At 46.0% G+C, this 14,335-nt stretch overlaps 1 protein-coding gene across 7 annotated transcripts in view; it reads right to left on the reverse strand.

Annotated features, from left to right (window-relative positions):
* LOC134338112 (tubulin polyglutamylase ttll6-like) overlaps positions 1 to 14,335 on the reverse strand; it is a 99,386-nt gene that overhangs the window by 35,296 nt on the left and 49,755 nt on the right. For all 7 annotated transcript variants that reach the window (XR_010016145.1, XR_010016144.1, XR_010016143.1 and 4 more), the window contains exons 6-7: positions 11,201 to 11,344; positions 1,141 to 1,226 (exon numbers count right to left, since the gene is read on the reverse strand). Coding sequence is in view for 4 of the 7 variants with exons in the window: in XM_063033662.1 (XP_062889732.1) it covers positions 1,141 to 1,226; positions 11,201 to 11,344 (230 nt within the window). In the remaining 3 variants the exon portion in view is untranslated. The remainder of the gene's footprint in view (positions 1 to 1,140; positions 1,227 to 11,200; positions 11,345 to 14,335) is intronic.

Here is a 14,335-nt window from a genome sequence, read left to right on the forward strand (position 1 = left end):
TGCGGAATTTGTTGCCATGAGCGGCTGTGGGGGCCAAGTCATTGAGTTCATTTAAGGCAGAGATAGTTGGGCTCTTGATTAGCCAGAGTATGGGGTGAAAGCAGGGGAGTGGGGAGCAGACTCAATGGGCCAAATGGCCCACTTCTGCCCCTATATCTGATGGTCTTATAGCATGCCATTGGGAGCATTCTGCCAGTTATGACAACCTGAAGTAGTGGCAACAGAGTCAAGGGCTTCACTAAGCTGCTGCTGTGTGCTCCCCTTCCTTCTACAATGTGCCTGCTCGCTAAGGTTGTTGCGTGAATGAAGCCAGCGGAGAAAATTACTGGTAGATACAAAGCAGCTTCTTTATTCGACAAAACAAGGTAGAGAAGGCATTTTATGGAGACACTTCTGGTCGAAAGGTCTGGCCGGCCTGACGTGGGGCTCGATATTTTATGTGCCAAACGGCAAAGGGCAACTCCATACTTACAATGCATGGACAATGCTTTCTTTGAAACTACATTCGACCTTCACGCCTCCTGATTCACAGCCACACCACACACACCCAAATTAATTTTAATCACCATTGTCAGCTGGGATTCATGGCTTTTAGGAACCCATTGTTCAGAGCTGGCCACATGTTCAGACTTGGTCACGTGTTGGCATGTGGCCAAGTGGTTAAAGCGTCCCTCTACTGATCTGAAGGTCGCTAGTTCGAGCCTTGGCCGAGGCAGCGTGTTGTGTCCTTGAGCAAGGTACTTAACCACACATGGCACTGGTGTTAACGCAGAGCAAAGCTGTATGGGTCCTAATGCCCTTCCCTCGGACAACATCGGTGGCGTGGAGAGGGGAGACATGCAGCATGGGCAACTGCTGGTCTTCCATATAACCTTGCCCAGGCCTGCGCCCTGGAAAGCTTCCAAGGTGTAAACTTCCAAGGAGAACCTTCCATGGTCCCACAAGACAAACAGATGCCTACATATAAAGTTCAGATCTGCACTCCAAATAAAATCCACAACACATATTCAGATATGAAGACTGGTAGCCAAATTCAATTGCTAAATGTCTATGTCCTAACCCCAAAAATCACTCCAACACTGACCTTCTATAATGTGCCTGCTCGTGGTGAAGGGTGCACCCTGCTGCATATGGTCTCACCTTTTACTGCCTTTCTTTTCATCCGGGACAAAGTTCTTCATACGCTTGTTGATGGCGTAATTGGTGAGGTGCATGCAGACGTCATCCTGTGAGAGGCAGAAGATAAAAATGTTGGTTTCTCAGTCAGGGACATTGCCCTCAGTTATCGCGTCACACTAACGCCATCCCAGCCAGAAGCTGCTCAAATGCTATTTTCCTCATTCCTCCCGGCTTCACTTTTCCTGTGGTGAAGAAGAGCAGTCGGCAGGTGACAAGAAGGTGAAACTAAAGGAAGCCTTGCATCTTAAAGCAGTTTTTGCAGCCCCAAAACATCGCCAAGTCAAAGGATCGCTCATCTGAAGCGCAGTGCATAAGGATGGGTGCTGTCAGTCAGAGCAAGGATGCGAGGCTGAGGCTTTATAGCTCAGGCCGAACTTTGGAGTATTGAGAGCAGTTCTGAGCCCCTTATCTAAGAATTGGTGAGCTGGCATTGGAGAGGGTCTGGGGGAGGTTCATGAGAATGAAAGGGTTGTCATTTGAGAAGCATTGCTCCCTCTGGGCCTGTACTCGCTTAAGTTTAAAAGGATGATGGGGGATCTCAACGAAAACCATCAAATATTGAAAATCAACGTGGAGAGGATGTTTCCTGTAGTGGGAGGGGGGACGGCTGTCTCTAAGAGCAGAGGGCGAAGCCTCAGAATAGAAGAACTTCCCTTTAGGGCAGAGGTGAGGAATTTCTATAGCCAGAGGGTGGTGAATCTGTGGAATTTGTTGCCACGGACCGCTGTGGAGGACAAGCCATTGAGTGTATTTAAAGCAGAGGTTGATAGGTTCTTGTTTAGTCAGGGCATCAAAGGTTAACAGGAGAAGGCAGGAGAAAACAGTCGAGAGGGATAATAAATCAGCCATCCTGAGCACAATCCTCCCCACTTTCGAGACGTCTTCAAAAGGCAACATCCATCTTGAGGGACCCTCGCCACCCAGGTAAAGCCTCTTTTCATTTCTACCGTCAGGGAGGAGGTACAGGAGCCTGAGACACACACTCAACAATTCAGGAACAGATTGCTCCCCTCCGCCATTAGATTTCAGAATGAACAACGAACCCATGTACAGTACCTCAATAACATTTGTCTCTTGGTCTTGTTTTGCACAACTTATTTAATTTTTAAAATATATTTCTTTTTGTGATTTATAACTTTCATTACCTCGTACTGCAATGTACTGCTGCCGCATAACCTCAAATTTCATGGCAAATGACAATGATAGTAAACTTGATTCTGATTCCAATTCTGGTTATGAAATATGGGCTGAGTTTTTCTTTTCAGAGTAGTCCACATCATAAGATTGTAAGTTGTAGGGGCAGGATTGGGCCATTTGACCCATCGAGTCTTGTCTGACATTTCATCATGGCTAATCTATTTTCGTCTCAGCCCCAATCTCCGTATCCATTTATGCCCTGACTAATCAAGAACCTAACAAGCTCTGCCTTAAGTATACCCGACGACTTGGCCTTCACAGCATGTAGTAACGAATTCTACAAATTAAAGAAATTCCTCCTCATCTCTGTTCTAAATCGACATCCCTCTACTCTGAGGCTGTGTCCTCTGGTCTTGGCCTCCCCCACTATAGGAAACATCCTCTCCACATCCACTCTGTCAATGTTTTTCAACATTCGATAGGTTTTGTTGAGATTTCACCTCATTCTTTTAAAATCCAGTCAGTTAAGGCCCAGAGCCATCAATTGCTCCTCATATAATAGGCCTTTCAATCCCAGAATCATTTTTGTCAACCTCCTTTCAACCCTCTCCAGTGTCACCATATCCTTTCTGGGGCCCGGAACAGCTCACGATACCCCAAGGGAGGGAGGCCTTGCCAATGCCTTCTAAAGCCTCAAGGAGGAGAAACCCTGCAGATGCTGGAAATCTGAGCAACACACACAAAATACTGGAGGAATTCAGCAGGCCAGGCAGCATCTATGGGAAAGAGCAAAAGGTTGATGTTTCAGACCAAGACCCTTCATCAGGACAGATGAGAAGTTAGAGCAAGAAGGTGGGGGGGAGGGGAGGAAGGAGTACAAGGTGGTAGGTGATGGGTGAAACTAGGAGGGGGGAGGGGGGTGAAGTAAAGAACTGGGAAGTCAATTGGTGAAAGAGATAAAGGGCTGGAGAAGGGGGAATCTGATAGGAGAGGACAGAAGACTTTGGAAGAAAGGGAAGGGGAGGGAGCACCAGTAGGAGGTGATTGGCAGGTAAGGAGATGAGGTGAAAGAGGGAAACAGGAATGGGAATGGTAAAGTTGGGGGCAATTACCAGAGGTTAGAGAAATCAACATTCATGCCATCAGGTTGGAGGCTACCCAAACGGAATACAAGATGCTGCTCCTCCAACCTGAGTGTGGCCTCATCGTGGCAGTCGAGGGCTAACATGTTAGAATGGGAATGGGAAGCAGACTTGAAATGGGTTTTTCTGGCAGGCGGAGTGTAGGTGCTCTGCAAGGCGGTGTCCCAATCTGCGTCGGGTCTCACTGACATACAGGAGGTCACACCAAGAGCATCAGATATCCCAACAGACTCACAGGTGAAGTGTTGCCTCCTGAATGGCAGTGAGGGACGAGGTGTAGTGTCAGGTGCAATGCTTGTTCCACCCACTTGCCCTACACCTCCTCTCTCACTTCCATTCAGGGCCCCAAATACTCCATAGATGCTCCTGGGCCTGCTGAGTTCTTCCAGCATTCTGTAAGTGTTCCATATAAAACATTATATCCTTGTTTTTATGTTCTATTCCTCTCAAAATGAATGCTAAGACCTTCCTTATCACTGACTTAACCAACAAATTAACCTTTATAGAATCCTGCTTGAAGACTCCCAAGTCCCTTTGCACCTCCGATTTTTGAGTTTTCTCTCCAGTCATACAATTGTCTATGCTTTTAAGTTTTCTACCGAAGTGCATGACCATACACTTCCCAACACTGTTTTCCGTCTGCCACCTCTTTGCATATTCTCCTACACTGTCTAAATCCTTCTGCACCTCTCTGTTTCCTCGATACTACCTGCCCCCCCCACCCCCACCGATCTTCCGATCGTTCGCTAACTTAGCCTCGAAGCCATCAATTCCATCATCGAAATCCTTGATATATAATGTAAAAAGAAGTGGTTCCAACATAACATCCCAACTTCTGTACTCAATACCTTGACTTATGAAAGTCAGTGTGCCAAAAGCTCTCTCTACGACCTTATCTACCTGTGATTTCTTTTTCAAGAAGTTACGGATTCCTCCGTTTGAACGCATTTCTCAGTCCTAACGTTCACGGCGTTAAATTCTCTGTACTACCATAAAACCATAAGTCACAGGAGCAGAATTAGGCCATTTGGCTCAGCGTCAGCTCCGCCATTCAATCATGGCTGATCCTTCTCCTCCCCTCCTCAACCCCACCACCCAGCCTTCTCCCCGTAACCTTTGGTGCCACGGCCATTGAAGAACTAATCAATTTCTGCCTTAAATACACCCAACGACATGTCCTCTACAGCTGCCTGTGGTAACAAATTCCACAAATTCACCACCCTTTGACTGAAGAACTTTCTCCGCATCTCTGTTTTACGCGGATGGCCCTCTACCTTGAGGTTCTGCCCTCTTGTCCTAGACTCCCCCACCATGGGAAACATTCTTTCCACGTCTACTCTGCCTAGGACTTTCAATATTCGAAAGGTTTCAAATGATCCCCTCTCATCCTTCTGAATTCCAGTGAGTACAGACCCAGATACATCAGATGTTCCTCATATGATAACCCTTTCATTCCCAGACTCATCCTTGTGTACCTCCTCTCAACCCTCTCCAATGCCAGCACATCTTTTCTTAGATGAAGAGCCCAAAACAGTTCACAGTGCTTAAGGTGAGGCCTCAGCAGTGCCTTATAAAGCCTCAGCATCATGTCCCTGCTCTTGTATTCTAGACCTCTTGAAATGAATGCTAACATTGCATTTGTCTTCCTCACCACTGACTCAACCTGCAAGTCACCCTTTAGGGTGTTCTGTACAAGGACTCCCAAGTCCCTTTGCATCACAAGTTTTTGATTTTTTCTTCCCATTTAGAAAATAATCTGAACATTTATCTCTACTACCAAAATGCATAACTATGCATTTTCCAACATTGTATTTCATTTGCCACTTTCTTGCCCATTCTCCTAATCTATCTGTCCTTCTGCATCCTACCTGCTTCTTCCACACTACCTGCCCCTCCACCAATCTCCTTATCATCCGCAAACTTGCCACCTATTTCACCATCTAAGTCATTTATATACAGCATAAAAAGAAGTGGTCCAACACCGACCCCTGTGGAACACCACTACTCACTGGCAGCCATCCAGAAAGGGATCCTTTTATTCCCACTCGCTGCCTCCGACTAATTAGCCAATACTCTAACCATGTTAATAACTTCCCAGTAATACCATGGGCTCTTAACTTGGTAAGCAGCCTCATGTGTGGCACCTTCTGAAAGCCCAAATATACAACGTCCACTGCGTCTCCTTTATCTATGCTACTTATAATCTCCTCAAAGAATTCCAACAGGTTTGTCAGACAGTATTTTCCCTTAAGAAAACCGTGTTGACTTTGTCCTATCTTGTCCTGTGTCACCAAGTACTCTATAGCCTCATCCTTAACAATCAACTCCCACATCTTCCCAACCACTGAGGTCAGGCTGACTGGTCTATAATTTCCTTTCTGCTGCCTCCCTCCTTTCTTAAAGAGTGAAGTGACATTTGGAATTTTCATGCCAGAGTCCAATGATTTTTGAAAGATCATTACAAATGCCTCAACACTCTCTACCACTACCTCTTTCAAAACCCCAGTTTGCAGTTCATCTGGTCCGGGTGAAAAAAGTACCTTTTGGTCTTTCAGCTTTTTGAGCACCTTCAACCTTGTAATAGAAACTGCACTCACTTCTCTTCCCTCACACTCTTCAAACCTGGCACACTGCTAGTGTCTTCCACAGTGAGGACTGGTGCAAAATACTCATTTAGTTCATTTGCCACCTCTTGTCCCCCGTTATTATTTCTCTGGCCTCAGTTTCTAGCGGTTCTATATCCACTCTTATTTCTCCTTTATTTTTTATATACTTGAAAATGCTTTTTCTATCAACTTTGATATTATTTGCTAGCTTGCTTTCATATTTCATCTTTTCCCTCCTAATGATTCTTTTAGTTGCTCTCTCTAGGGTTTTAAAAGCTTCCCAACCTTCTATCTTCCCACTAATTTTTGCTCTGTTGTATACCCTCTCTTTTGCTTTTACATTAGTTTTGACTTCCCTTGTCAGCTACGGTTGTAGCATTTTGCCGTTCCGAGTATTTCTTTGTTTTTGGAATACATTCATCCTGCACCTTCCCCATATTTTCCCAGAAACTTGTGCCATTGCTGCTCTGCTGTCTTCCCTGCCAGCATCTCCTCCCAACTTACTTTGGCCAACTCCTCTCTCATACCTTTACTTTACTTTCCTTTTCTCCACTGAAATATCACTACATCAGACTCTACTTTCTCCCTATCTGAATCATATTGTGTTCACTGACTCCTAAGGGTTCCTTTACCTTAAGCTTCCTAATCGCCTCCAGTTCATTACAAAACACCCAATCCAGTGTAGGTGATCCCCTAGCAGGCTCAATGACAAACTGCTCTAAAAAGCCATCTCTTAGGCATTCAACAAACTCACTCTCTTGAAATCCATTACCAACCTAATTTTCCCAATCGAGCTGTATGATAAAATCTCCCATGACTACCATAACGTTACCCTTTTGAAACACCTTTTCCCATTTCCTGTTGTAATCTGTGCTCCATGTCTCAGCTACTGTTGGGAGGCCTGTATACAACTGCCATTACCCTTGCAGTTTCTTATCTGAACTCACAAGGATTCAACATCTTCTGATTCTATGCCACACCCTTCTGCTGATTTGATGCTATTCTTTACCAGCAGAGCTACACCACCCCCTCTGCCTACCTTCCTGTCCCTCCGATACAATGCGTAACCTCATGTGAATATGATTTTGATATCAAGATTTAAGAGAAGTTTGGATGGGAGGGGTATGGAGAGCTATGGTCCGGGTGCAGGTTGATGGGATTTGGCAGATTAAATGGTTTGGCACCAACTAGATGGGCCAAAAAGCCTGTTTCTGTGTTGTACTTTTCTATGATTCTATTGCTTTTTCTTGAAATCAAGGCAGATTAACTCCGGGCAAGATGCAGGGCCAATAACCCTGGCTAGATATATCCTTGAGTGTTATATCACACAACTTCCCATTTTCAGTCTGTCTTACGATGGAATCATCAATTTTCCTCAATATTTAGGAGGATTACCAGGATGCTGCCTAGATTGGATTATGAGGATAGAAACACAGAAAATCTACAGCACAACACAGGCCTTCGGCCCACAAAGCTGTGCCAAACATGTCCTTACCTTAGAATTACCTAGGCTTATCCATAGCCCTCTATTTTTCCAAGCTCCATGTATCCATCCAGGAGTCTCTTAAAACAGTGGTCCCCAACCACTGGGCTGCGGAAAGGTACCAGGCCGCAAAGCATGTGCTACTGGGCCGCGAGGAAACGATATGATTTGGCGATATGAAACGATATGAGTCAGCTGCACCTTTCCTCATTCCCTGTCACACACTGTCGAACTTGAACCGCCCCCCCTCCGCCCCCCACCGTTGGACGGTCTGCAAGAATATTGTCAATCTTAAACCAGTCCGCAGTGCAAAAAAGGTGGGGACCCGTCATTTCCGCCTCCACCACCACCGCTGGCAGCCCATTCCACTCACTCACCACTCTCTGAGTAAATAAATTACCTCTGACATCTCCTCTGTACCTACTTCCAAGCACATTAAAGCTATGTCCTCTCGTGCTAGCCATTTCAGCCCTGGAAAAAAAGGCTCTGACTATCCACACAATCAATGCCTCTCATCATCTTAAACACCTCTATAAGGTCACCTCTCATCCTCCGTCGCTCCAAGAAGAAAAGGCCGAGTTCATCTATTCTCATAAGGCATGCTCCCCAACATCCCTGTAGATCTCCTCTGCACCCTTTCTATGGTTTCGACGTCCTTCCTGTAGTGAGGTGACCAGAATTGAGCACAGTACTCCAAGTGGGGTCTGACCAGGGTCCAATATAGCTGTAACATTACCTCTCCGCTCTTAAACTCAATCCCACGATTGGTGAAGGCCAATGCACCGTATGCCTTCTTAACCACAGAGTTGAGATAGGTTGAGAAAGCTATGGCTTTTCTCCCTGGAGTGAAGGAGGATGAGAGGTGACGCGATAGAGGTGTAGAAACTGATCGGAGGCATAGATGGAGTGGATAGCCAGGGAAATGCTAAAGCACGAGGGGATCGGAGGAAAGTATGGGGGAGGGGGAGGTCAGAGGTAATCTTTTTACACAGAGAGTGATGGGTGTGTGGAATGCACTGCCAGTGGCACTGGTAGAGGCAGATACATGAGAGGCATTTAAGAAACTCTTAGATTGCCACATGGATAGAAACATAGGAAACCTACAGCACAACACAGGCTCCTCGGCCCACAAAGTTGTGCTGAACATGTCCCTACCTTAGAAGTTACTAGACTTCCCCATAGCCCCCGTTTTTCTAAGCTCCATGTACCTATCCAAAAGTCTCTTAAAAGACCCTATCCTATCCGCCTCCACCACTGTTTCTGGCAGCCCATTCCACGGACTCACCACTTTGAGTAAAAAACTTACCCCTGACATCTCCTCTGTACCTACTCCCCAGCACTTTAAACCTGTGTCCTCTTGTGGCAACCATTTTAGCACTGGGAAAAAGCCTCTGACTATCCACACGATCATCATCTTGTACACCTCTATCAGGTCACCTCTCATCTTCCATTGCTCCAAGGAGAAAAGGACGAGTTCACTCAACCTGTTTTCATCAGGTATGCTCCTCAATCCAGGCAACATCCTTATAAATCTCCTCTGCACCCTTTCTATGGCTTCCACATCTTTCCTGTAGTGAGGCGATCAGAACTGAGCACAGTACTCCAAGTGGAGTCTGACCAGGGTCTTGTATAGCTGCAACATTACCTCTCGGCTCCTAAATTCAATTCCACGATTGATGAAGGCCAATACACCGTATGCCTTCTTAACCACAGAGTCAACTTGCGCAGCTGCTTTGAGCATCCTATGGCTTTGGACCCCAAGATCCCTCTGGTCCTCCACACTGCCAAGAGTCTAACCATTAGCTATATTCTGCCATCATATTTGACCTACCAAAATGAACCACTTCACACTTATCTGGGTTGAACTCCATCTGCCACTTCTCAGCCCAGTTTTGATGTTTCAATGTACATGTGACAAACTTATCTTATAAAATCTTCAAAGTTCAACTTTCAAAGTAAATTGATTATCGAAGTATGACTATATCACCATATACTAGCCTGAGATTCATTTTTGTGCAGGCGTTCACAGCACCCACTGGCGTCCCACAGGAATCAGTGTTGGGGGCGAGGAGTAACTGCTTCTTTCTCTATTGTCTATGAAGACAGAATTGTTGGTTTTGTGGCCGACTGGCGGATGATATGAAGATAGGTGGAAGGGCAGGTAGTGTTGAGGAAGCAGGGAGCCTGCAGAAGGACTTGGACAGATAAGGAGAATACGCAAAGTGGAAGACGCAGAGCAGAGTATAACAGGTACAGTGTCGGGAAATTTATAGCCATACACTTTGGCAGAAGGAACAAAAGAGTAGACTATTTTCAAAGCAGGCAGAAAATCCAAAAATCTGAGGTGCAAGGGACGAGAGAGCCTTCATGCAGGATTCCCTAAAGGTTAATTTGCAGGTTGAGTCTGTGGTGATGATGGTAAATGCAATGTTAGCATTCATCTCGAGAGGACTAGATTATAAAAACAAGGAGTTAATGTTGAGTGGTGAGGCCTCACTTGGAGTATCGTCAGCCCTTATCTAAGAAAGGATGAGCGGACATTGGAGAGGGTTCAGAGGCGGTTCACCAGAATGACTACAGGAGGAGCGCTTGATGGTTCTGGGCCTGTACGCATGAGAATTTAGAAGACTGAGAGGCGATCTCATTGAAACCTATTGAATGTTGAAAGGCGTAGGCAGATTGGATGTGAAGAGGATGTTTCCTATGGTGGGGGACTCCAGCACCAGAGGGCACAGCCTTAGAATAGAAGGACGTTCATTTAGAATGGAGATGAAGAGAATTTCTTTATCCAGAGAGTTGTGAATCTGTGGAATTAATTGTGCAGATGGAGGGCTGTGGAGGCCAGGTCATTGGGTATACTGAAGGCAGAGGTGACAGATTGTTCATTACTCAGGGTGTGAGAGGTTACCGGGAGAAGGCAGGAGATTGGGGTTGAGAGGGAAAGTGGATCAGCCATGATGAAATGGTGACAGACTCGATGAGCTGAATGGCCCATTCTGCTCCTATCTCATATGGTCTTATACAATAGAACTGATGAAAAACAACACACAGACACGGCCAAATAACCGACGTACAAGAGAAGACAAACTGCACAAATACATAAAGACAGACAGAAGCATTGAGGACATGAGTTGTAGAGCCCTTGCAAGTTAGTCCATAGGTTGTGGAACCAGTTCAGTGTTGAACTGAGTGAAGTTATCCACACTGGTTCAGGAGCCTGATGGTTGTAGGGTGATAACTGTTCCTGAAACTTACGGTGACAGATCTACAGCTCTTGTGCCTTCTTCCTGATGAGAAGAGAGCATGGTCTGGATGGTGGGTATCCCTGATGATAGTTGCTGCTTTCTTATGGCAGCACTCATTGTAGATGTGCTCAATGGTGGGGAGGGCTTTTCCTGACCTTGTCTTGTAAACTTTGCGAACTAGACTCGTTAGGAGATGCTTCTGTAACTACACCAACCTCCCACTCCCCGTCCCCCCAGACAGAGTAGTCAGCTTTTAGCTGGGGTTGGGAATGTAACAGCAAGATCCCACCCGAGTCGATTACTTCCATACAACAGTGAGTTAGGCAAGAATTAACCTCTTATAAAAGTAGGATCGTACTTTCAGAGAATTAACTGTATGTCTTAAAGATAAGTCAATGGGTCACTTACTAAATTCTTTTTGGTCGGTTCAGAGTACTTTTTAGTGGCAAAGCAGACCAGGCCCTCATTGTAGAGGTATATCCGCAGAGGGTCACAGGAAGTAACCAAGACGTAGAGCCTGAGAGTAAACTTGACACCATCCAAAGTGAAGGGCTGCACAAGTAGAGGAAGAGTTAACACACTGTGAGGTTCAAAGGTTTCACTTATTATCAAAGTATGTATGCAGTGTACAACTCTGAGATTCATCTTCTCCAGATAGCCACGGAACAAAGGGAAAAACATGGAGGTCGTTGAAAGAGAAACATCAAACCCATGCACCCACCCCACCCCCCCATAGAAAAAAGAACAGCAACACAATCATCAACCCCCCGAAATCCCCCTTCCCCTGCACAAAACACAGAACATCAACCCCCAAATCCCCCCACCCTCTGCCACTCAAATAAAAAACAGGAAAGAATGGGGAAAAACCCAGAATATAAAATCCACTCTCAAAAGAGAAAGAGACACTGTAGAGGCCGACCCTCTGGCCACCTGAGCCGCCACACAGCGACAGGCTGCCACAGGCTCCTTCCCTGGAGGCAGAGGGATCCCATCAGTGATCAGAACGCAGGCATCCGGTGCCGAACCCTCGGTCGCCATCCGCATTGAAATGTGTGTCTGCATTCCAGATGAAGGGTTCTGGGCTGAAATGTCGACTCTTTTTTCCTCTGCATAGATGCTCCCTGACCTGCTAACTTCCCCCAGCATTTTGGATATGTTACTCTGGATTTTCAGCACCTGCAGAAACTCTTGTGTTTATCTGCATCTGGTTCTTTCCTTTGGACTTACCCCTACTCCAGCCCTCGACGCAGAAACCCTCAAAATTCTCTCTGATCAATCCCACTCAGACCACCAAATAGTCAACGAGACTTGGAGGAGCAAACCTGCAGAGAGATAGCAGGCAACTGCAGGAAACATAAAGTTGTGGTGATAGGGGATTTTAATTTTCCATTTATTGATTGGGACTCCCATACTGTTAGGGGTCTAGATGGTTTAGAGTTTGCAAAATGTGTTCAGGAAAGTTTTCTAAATCAATATATAGAGGGACCAACTAGAGGGGATGCAATATTGGATCTCCTGTTAGGAAACAAGTTAGGACATGTGACAGAAGTCTGTGTAGGGGAGCACTTTGGTTCCAGTGATCATAACACCATTAGTTTCAATTTGATCATGGACAAGGATAGATCTGGTCCTAGCGTTGAGGTTCTGAACTGGAAGAAGGCCAAATTTGAAGAAATGAGAAAGGATCGAGAAAGAACAGGAATTCTGCAGATGCTGGAAATTCAAGCAACACACATCAAAGTTGCTGGTGAACGCAGCAGGCCAGGCAGCATCTATAGGAAGAGGCGCAGTCGACGTTTCAGGCCGAGACCCTTCGTCAGGACTAACTGAAGGAAGAGTGAGTAAGGGATTTGAAAGCTGGAGGGGGAGGGGGAGATGCAAAATGATAGGAGAAGACAGGAGGGGGAGGGATGGAGCCGAGAGCTGGACAGGTGATAGGCAGAAGGGGATACGAGAGGATCATGGGACAGGAGGTCTGGGAAGAAAGACGGGGGGGGGGGTGACCCAGAGGATGGGCAAGAGGTATATTCAGAGGGACAGAGGGAGAAAAAGGAGAGTGAGAGAAAGAATGTGTGCATAAAAAAGAGTAACAGATGGGGTACGAGGGGGAGGTGGGGCCTAGCGGAAGTTAGAGAAGTCAATGTTCATGCCATCAGGTTGAAGGCTACCCATACGGAATATAAGGTGTTGTTCCTCCAACCTGAGTGTGGCTTCATCTTTACAGTAGAGGAGGCCGTGGATAGACATGTCAGAATGGGAATGGGATGTGGAATTAAAATGTGTGGCCACTGGGAGATCCTGCTTTCTCTGGCGGACAGAGCGTAGATGTTCAGCAAAGCGATCTCCCAGTCTGCGTCGGGTCTCACCAATATATAAAAGGCCACATCGGGAGCACCGGACGCAGTATATCACCCCAGTCGACTCACAGGTGAAGTGATGCCTCACCTGGAAGGACTGTTTGGGGCCCTGAATGGTGGTAAGGGAGGAAGTGTAAGGGCATGTGTAGCACTTGTTCCGCTTACACGGATAAGTGCCAGGAGGGAGATCAGTGGGGAGGGATGGGGGGGACGAATGGACAAGGGAGTTGTGTAGGGAGCGATCCCTGCGGAATGCAGAGAGAGGGGGGGAGGGAAAGATATGCTTAGTGGTGGGATCCCGTTGGAGGTGGCAGAAGGATCGAGAAAGCATGGATTGGGACAGGTTGTTCTCTGGTAAAGATGTGATCGGTAAGTGGGAAGCCTTCAAAGGAGAAATTTTGAGAGTGCAGAGTTTGTATGTTCCTGTCAGGATTAAAGGCAAAGTGAATAGGACTAAGGAACCTTGGTTCTCAAGGGATATTGTAACTCTGATAAAGAAGAGGAGGGAGTTGTATGAAATGTATAGGAAACAGGGAGTAAATCAGGTGCTTGAGGAGTATAACAAGTGCAAGAAAATACTTAAGAAAGTAATCAGGAGGGCTAAAAGAAGACATGAGGTTGCCTTGGCAGTCAAAGTGAAGGATAATCCAAAGAGCTTTTACAGGTATATTAAGAACAAAAGGACTGTAAGGGATAAAATTGGTCCTCTTGAAGATCAGAGTGGTCAGCTACGTACGGAGCCAAAGGAAATGGGGGAGATCTTAAATAGGTTTTTTGCGTCTGTATTTACTAAGAAAACTGGCATAAAGTCTATGGAATTAAGGGAATCAAGTAGTGAGATCATGGAAACTGTACAGATTGAAAGGGAGGAGGTGCTTGCTGTCTTGAGGAAAATTAAAGTGGATAAATCCCCGGGACCTGACAGGGTGTTCCCTTGGACCTTGAAGGAGACTAGTGTTGAAACTGCGGGGGCCCTGGCAGAAATGTTTTAAATGTCGCTGTCTACGGGTGAGGTGCCGGAGGATTGGAGAGTGGCTCATGTTGTTCCGTTGTTTAAAAAAGGATCGAAAAGTAAATCTGGGAAATTATAGGCCGGTAAGCTTAACGTCTGTAGTAGGTAAGTTATTGGAGGGAGTACTAAGAGACAGAATCTACAAGCATTTGGATAGACAAGGACTTATTAGGG

Source organism: Mobula hypostoma, chromosome 26 (assembly GCF_963921235.1).
Source record: "Mobula hypostoma chromosome 26, sMobHyp1.1, whole genome shotgun sequence".
NCBI classification, from domain to species: Eukaryota; Metazoa; Chordata; class Chondrichthyes; order Myliobatiformes; family Myliobatidae; genus Mobula; species Mobula hypostoma.